This window comes from Salvia hispanica, chromosome 4 (genome assembly GCF_029641045.1).
Source record: "Salvia hispanica isolate PSC_SH4W2 chromosome 4, Shi_PSC_v1, whole genome shotgun sequence".
Classification (NCBI taxonomy): domain Eukaryota; kingdom Viridiplantae; phylum Streptophyta; class Magnoliopsida; order Lamiales; family Lamiaceae; genus Salvia; species Salvia hispanica.
In genome coordinates this window covers 56,720,308-56,728,525 of record NC_142695.1, presented here as the reverse complement: position 1 = coordinate 56,728,525, position 8,218 = coordinate 56,720,308, and the positions used below count along the sequence as shown (strand labels likewise).

At 32.4% G+C, this 8,218-nt stretch overlaps 1 protein-coding gene across 1 annotated transcript; it reads right to left on the bottom strand.

The window, feature by feature from the left end:
* Positions 1-3,479: 3,479 nt before the first annotated feature.
* On the bottom strand, positions 3,480-5,416 carry RAD52-1 (cobalt ion binding protein). Its single transcript, XM_048094783.2, has 4 exons — positions 5,083-5,416; positions 4,953-4,990; positions 4,634-4,728; positions 3,480-3,931 (listed from the first exon to the last, which is right to left on the bottom strand). Exons 1-4 carry the CDS (start codon positions 5,355-5,357, stop codon positions 3,788-3,790), a joined length of 552 nt encoding a protein of 183 aa, XP_047950740.2. The 5' UTR covers positions 5,358-5,416; the 3' UTR covers positions 3,480-3,787.
* Between the last annotated feature and the right edge of the window lie 2,802 nt (positions 5,417-8,218).

Genomic DNA, 8,218 nt, shown 5'->3' with positions numbered 1-8,218 from the left:
CCCACATCCCACCAACTTTTCCAACACACTTTCCATTACATTTCTTAAAACTTGTGCCGGGTCAAACCGTGTCAAGTATTCGGGGACGGAGGGAGTATTTTTCATCTTCAGAACCTAACTTTGCCAAAATCCGGAAACTGTTATAATGGAATAAATAATAATTTTATGAAAATAAATAAACTTAATTTATTCGTCAAAGTAGGGTCTAATCCCATATCACACGGTTTAGTTCTCTCTTTTTTTGAACAAAAAGTTTCTTTTATAAAAAAAGTAATTTTTCTTTTTGAGCAACGTGTGAATGCAATAATGAGTTATAGAGAGTCACGATTGCTTATTTCACATAAAATTTTGCTTACGTCAGCATTAATAATTAATTGCTCATAATTAGAGTGTCCGCGGTTCGGAACCGTCGGTTCTTGTTTTGGAAATTGCCGAACCTGAACTGAACCGCGAGAGTGTTTTGCGGTTACGGTTCAAAACCACCGGCGGTTTTTATGGTTTTTTACGGTTTTGGCTTGGTTTGACGGTTTTTCGGTGGTTTTTCGCAGTTCCGGCATGGTTTCGGTTCGAAAAATTTTGAACCTGAACCGAACCACGGTTTAAACATTTACGATTTCGGTTTGGATAAATTCTCACGGTTGCGGTTCGGAACCGTAACCGGCGATTACGGTTCCAGTGTTAACCGCCGGTTCGATAAACCTTGGACAGGTCTACTCATAATAACTTTATTCGTGGACGTTCTAGATGAGATTTTGTCTAATAATTAATTCAATTAATGTTTAATAAACTATTACTGTTAATTATAAATTATTTGAATTTAGTTATAAAATATTACTTATTCATACTTATATGTTGTAGTATTAATGGTACTAGTACTAAAAAAAGACTTGTTTGTGCGTTTACTTTGAGATCCGACCTTATTGATCTAGCATTGATTGTTTATGACTTTTGAGGGCATAATATTGTATTTTTCTACCTTGTGCACAAATATAAATTCATAAATCTTAGCAAAGAAGCTAATGTATTAAACAGTGAAAAACGTTTCTCAAATTAAATATAAAAAAAAAAAGAAAGAAAAAAAGAGCCAGCTTAGTTATGCAATAAACAAGATAAAAACACAACCGAAATATTACTAGTAGCTATAGCTAAACAAAATTATCTTTTAAATATATTATTGAGTAAACATAAATGTCTTCAAATGATAATCATCCTATAATTATATTTATAAAATTTCATATAGTATTTTGTTTTTATGCAAATGCCAATGGCAATAGCGGATTCATAAATAGAACACGTGAGAGTGAAATAATGTCGTTACTAGCGTCGAAAAACAGAAATAAGCAATGAATGACAGCGAAGAACAAGATTAGCATCGAAAAACATAAACAAGCAATGAATGACGGCAAAGAACAAGATGAGCACAATTTTAAAAGAATGGGGTTAAACTATATATTGTACTATAAAGTCTGCGGTATATTCAAAAACCAAATTTAATGGAGTTTTTCAGTTTTTTTAATCGGACGTGGGGTCGGCCCTCTACTACTCCATCTAGATTTGTCTTCAATGGAATCTTCTAAACAAAGTCATTAATCCTTTTGGTTGTTAACAATATTAATTTGATTGATCATTTACAAATAATCTCTTTAATTATAGTATTCTTAATTATTAAAAAAGAAATGTGAGAATGGGTCAATATCATTCGTTGTAATCACCCTATCAATTTGAGGTTCAACTTTTCAAACCGAAGATGACGTTCCACGAAATATAAAGCCTCACGACTCATGAAATTTCCACATAATAACAACAAAGACTTGGATCTCATCTTCTTTTTGGTTGTTTTTTTATAGTATATAAATACTGAGATGGTGATTTATATTTGGCTTGATTGAAGGGAACAATAAACTAGCTCATACTACTTGTATAATGTTTACTCTTCTTTTTCCAATGATAATACATATTGAATAATGTAACCATTACATAAGTCACCACCATTTCCCAATATTTCGTATTATTCAACTTAAATATATATAAAATCGAGTGGGTGTTGAAATTGATTTTTAGTAAACGATCGAACCATTTTATTGTCAAGAAAAAGTAGCGTTGATATTGAATCAGTCCATTGCACCTAAAATCACAACCTATTACATAAGTTTCAAATTAGATTGAAATTTCAATATATGCAATTAAGTTCCCACTTTTCAATCTCTATGTTTTCAAAATGTCCCCTCAATTAAAGTGAACACAAATTCCTACGTACCACAATTTTCGAAAAGCAAAACCACGTTGAACATGGAAGCAGGGGCGGATGCATAAATTTGTTTTGATATGGGTATATATTCTAATTTCCGAGTTCAATTTTGATACAGTAATTTTCGTATATTCTGTTGCAAGGGCGTTTGCACAACTCTTCACACAAAATATCAAAAATTCGACGATATTACATAAATAAAAAAGAATTTTATAACCTGGTAAAAGCTTAAACCCTTCCTTTTTCCACGTGTGTTTGCATACCGACACTGCAATTCAATACAATCTCTAAGACCATCTCTAACCATACACCAAAAATGAGATTTGACGTAGAAAATTTCTTCAACCATACCCCAAACTCATACCCATTTTTGAATTTTTTTATGTAACACCAAATATGGTGTTATTGCAAAAATTTTGTGAGAGAAAAACTCAAAAATAGTGTAAAATTTGAATTTAGTGTGAATGGTTGGAGTAAAACTATTTTTTAGTGTGAGTACTAAAATTGGGTTTGAGTTTGATGTAAATGATCGAAGATTGCCTAGTATTTGACTAATTTGTATATACATATAATTAAATATATCAAAGCAAGCATGATAATATTTTATGAAATTAAACTAATAAATTTAGAAGGATGATTAAGAACATACCTTGAAAGAGAAGAAGAAGAAGCTCATTACCCAGCTCCAATACATTTGAGTATGGTTTGGACAGAAATACCAATCACACACTAATTTATAACAAATGCTAACGCGTATCAAATATGTGAATTGTATCGAAATTATCTTGATCAAGACCTAAATATATTTTACTTATATTGTAAATTTCATTTAATGCAACTTCTAAGTTTTTTTTTGGTGCTGATAGCTATGTTCGATTACTAGGAAGTTGGCCGGAAACCAACAGTTGTTGACATATAATCACATATAATGTGCATTTTTGTCCTTTCGACAATGAGTCAAATTGCAATTTGCAAGAAATGTAATTTTTTTTTATGTTTTTATAAATTGGGTATGAAATATTGTTGATGTATCGTTTTTGAGGGCTGAAACAACCTATTTTACTAAATGGGTCTTGGCTTGGATATGAAATGCAATCGCAAATCAAAACATTTATAGTTCAAAATTTCTCTCTCTCCATTGTTAATTTGTCAATTTTATTCCAATTTTTCACAAACAAAATGATTAAAATCCTTTTAACTACCAAGAAATAAACTTGTAACAAAACAAACATTCATGATAATGTGCTAACATTGATCACTCTAATTGGGTACAAACATAGTTCAAAAAAGGTCAAATCTTTGATGATTCCATCATCCATGATTGAGTCACGAAAACTTTTGGATAAGTATCCTACATCTGTACCAATTCTTTCAAGTTAAAGAATCTCCTCCTGGATTTTTGGGAAAATTAGGAGGTTCTCTGAAAGAAACATGGCTTTGTAAATGCGATTACATACAAAAGCAAGAGATCAAATCCACCGAGTTTCGAAAGAAGCATATACACGCTATAGCCCCGAGTTGCTCTGGCTTATACCTGCATTACTCCAATTCTTCATGATAAAGATGAAGTCCCAGCCCTAGGCGAGCACAAGCTCGGCGAAATGCCATTGCTTCTGCCTTTTGGACAGGACTCCCGAAGCTTGTGTCGCTAGCTGAAGCGCTGCCTGTTGCTTCCCTGAATATCTACTTCATATGAAACAAACCACGTCGTTAGGATAAGGATGAAAATGACATCGGACAAGAGCCTCAACTAGTTTGTGGGCTTACTTGGTAGAGTATATCTCTATATATTCGACTTGACAAAGCACATATAGGACCAAATTCATTTGATCACACAATTCAGACATATAAGTTCACTGGGAATCGGGGATTCATATTCGAAAAACAATAGCAAGAATCCTCACAAGATTCTAAGTAGGTAATGTTGGTAGGTGGAGCCACAAAATCACAACTAAGACGAGAGAGATATCAAAAGCAGTTGACACACTCTTTAGCACTAAAGTCTAGGAGCTATGGATTCAAAGGAGCCCTCTACATTCTGGCCTTGAAACTAACACAGCAGTCGAAGCCAAGCTATAAACGCATCAGCTGAATTCTTGGTAACAAGCCACAAAATCACAACCAAGACGAGAGCAAGAACAAAAGCAAGCTGACAAACTCTTTAGCACTAAAGTCCAGAGCTATGGATTCAACGGAGTCCTCTACATTCCGGCCTTGAAACTAACACTGCATACAAAGTTAAGCTACAAACACATCATCTGTATTGTTGATAAGTGGAGCCACGAAATAACAATTAAGACGAGAGCAAGATCAAAAGCAGTGCACACACTCTTCATCACTAAACACATCATCCACATTACCATACAATGAGAAAGGCAACAATACCTCTGCATCAGTCCCATAAAGTGTGACGCGATAGACGACCGATACAGAATTGCCATCAGCTGAGTAAGTGATGCTGCGAACCTCACCAGACCATTCTACAAACAGAAGATTGCAAACTGCTTTCACTCTTTATGATTGACAATTATAAATAATTGAACTAATTCTGAGGAATTCTGCAATCCAATCCCTTTAAAGTGGACAAGAATCAATCAATTCAATCCAAATTGACAAAATAATCAAGTGCTTCAGAAAATCCCCAATTTTCCAGTCCATCTTCTTAAACCCTAAACCCTAATACTGATATAGTGTGTGCGCATACCTGGTGCGTGTAGGTTCAGAATTCGATTCAATACATGCCTGCAAAGTTAATAGAAGCTTGAATTGAAAAACAAAACGAGAACTTCGATTTCCAAATTGAGAAGAAAAGGAGATGGAGAGAGGGAAAATACCAAGGAACGTATCGAATTGAGAAGCCAGAGGGTTCGGAGCGGGATTTGAGAAGCGATTCGGGGACCTTTTTGTTCAAGTCCTTGAGAATTTCAGAAAGGGGCTTGCTTATTCCGGCGGTGGGGACAGCGGCGTCGTCGGCGTCGGAGCCGAAATTGGAGTCTTGCCGCTGCGATTTGGAGGAGGAAGAGTAGTGTGGTTTTGAGGAGAAACGACGAGCTCGCAGATGAAAGCAGGAAGCTTGAGCAATTTTGGAGATGGAGATTTTGGCGGCCATTGTTTGATCTTCGAGTTTCTCTTCACTCCAACTTTGAGCTGTTGTATTTCCGACCAAAATTAATTAATTTGCTTTTAAATAAAATTAATACCCTACTTAACTGACAATTTAAAATCAAATTAAATTGTTTGTGAAATTTAAACATTCGTCAAATTAATACTCTCTGTCCCAAGAAAGATAACTCAAATTAACGTTTTGAGGAGAAACGACGAGTTCAGAGATGAAAGAGTAAGCTTAAGCAATTTTGGAAATGGAGATTTTGGCGGCCATTAAGAACTTCAAACAAAAATCACTCACGATGTTTTACCATAATAGTATACGATATAAAAATTATACAAGAAGTCCACTATTGAAAATTGCAATAGTAACAAAAGTTCATGACTTATAAAATTTCACAAAACACTCACTAGTTCCAAAATCAAAATTAGTGATTATATCGAAAAATTAATCCACATTTATTTTTTGTTAGTATTACGAAAATACATCTATATTGTGAAGGGAAGGCGCCAAGGAGGCGCCTCCCTCAACTATCGTGAACTCTCTGCGTCGTCAACTCCTCCAACCGTTGTTGAAGAGCTCGTCCACAGAGCCATTTCCCAATTAACTTGACGACGTCAAACGCAAAATCGAGCTTCGATGAATTTTGATTGAAAGAATTGTTTTGTAAAGAGTTTCTATAGATATTTTACATTCTTTGTGTAAAGTGATATTTTACTTTGTTTCATACATAGAGTCTTTTATTCAAAACTCTTTCACCTTTTTTATTCCTATATTAATTTCTATGTTAATGAGTTCGATCAATAATCTCATGCCAGATTTGCAAAAATTCCAAACCAAACTATATTATAGTAAATGTTAGAAGAGGGAACTATTTTTACTCCGCATAGTTTATTCGACCCAAATTTAATAGCAGTAATATAGATTTGATTATAAAGTAAAAAAAACGTTAATGTGTTAATAGCATTAACAGTATAGTGAAACTGCCGAGTGCCGTTTATGATTAATAAAAATCAGTTTTAATTAAATTATTATTTTAAATCTAAAATTGCAATTTTGTAAATATCTATCATTATATAAAATGGTAAACAAAATAACTATAAATTATACAACTAAAATATACCATATATTTAAAATAATTAATATCAAATAATAAAAATTTGGAGAGCCTGATTCAAAATACATGAATGAAAAATACATGAATGAGGACATTTGAAACATCAATTGAATAAGCTCGCCTATAACAAAAAATTTCAATTATAATAATTACAACATTAATTTAATGTTCAAATAACATAATAATAAAAAATAATACTCATATTAGAATTGGTAGTACTCTATTGCGTAAATAAATAGGTTCTAAATTAATATTAGACCAATTCAGATGAAAGTATGACTATTGTGTAATATACAACACACTTAATCACAACAAATTTTAAAAATAGGCATGCAAATAAATAATAAAAAAAATAACTGAACTATTTAATTAATATTAAAATAACAAAATTAAATGTGAAGAATTGAGAATGTAAACAAATATTATTATTATATAATAAAAATTATGATGTAGAAAACGAACTTTATATTAAAGTAACATCGATAGAGAGTCAAGAGAGTACCTAGAGTTTGGTATATCAAATCTTGCAAAAATTTCAACAAAGAATGCAATCCCTCCGTCCGCGAAGAGGAGTTCTATTTTATTCCGACAAGAGTTTTAAGAAATGTTAAGACAAAATGAGTGAAAAAAATTTAGTGGAATATAAGGTCCGCTTGTTTATATTGGTTTTAAATGAACTGAGACTCCTATTCGCGAACGGACTAAAATGAAAAAACGAGACTCATATTCGCGGACAAAGAGATTAATGAGGAAAAGATAGAAATGCGTGGATTACAAGCTATCAAATGCCATATATTTATCGTAGAAAAATAGTAGAAGTTAATTTCTTTTAAAACCCTTTCACTTCCCCCACTTATAACTAAAATAAAAAAAAATAACTTCCTATAATCAAAACCTATAAATATGATGAATAAAATGTTAAAAAAACTGAATAATTAATTTCATTTATTAGCGGGGTCAACAAGACTTTATAGAGAACTCTTATATAATGACATATTTTAAACATTGAAATTCATTCCATAACTTATAAATATTTTAAAAGAAGGTCAAAATTCGCCTTTTATATATGCATAGGTAGATACTATCTTCGTCCACCAAAATTTTGACACACTTTGACTTGGCACGGGTTTTAATAAATGTAATGGAAAGTGAGTTGAAAAAGTTGGTGGAATGTGAGTCCTACTTATAAAGTATTAGTTTTATAATAAGATGTGAATAGGAATGAGTTAGTGGAATATGGGTCCAATACCAAAAATGGTAAAAATGAAGTGTGTCAAATTTTCAGGGACGGACCGAAATGGTAAACTGTGTCAAAATTTGAGGGACGGAGGTAATAGATTTTAGCGTCGAGTCATTGATATGAATTCATAACTTACTTACGTAACACTGTACATCAAGCAAATGATGTTAGATTGCTCGAACGATATCGTACTATATTAAATTAAATAATTTTTATTTGAATTAAAGTTTATAACAAGATAAAAAAAAGAGAGAGTTTATAAATGGATGACTGAGATTTGGTCTCGCGTTCAATCTTTAAAATTAGTTCGACGTTGAATTTCAAATCTTTAAAATTAGTTATGTTAATACAATCCTATATACCAATGTTTTTTTTTTGTGCTCAATAGTATTTATATTTTACATCTTTCTAAGTTCTATTCCCCGTGTGTTTATAGAATGATGAGAGGGAATGCTAACTAATCTATGCCCTTGGCTATTGGGCTTTAATATTTGGGTGGGCTGAATC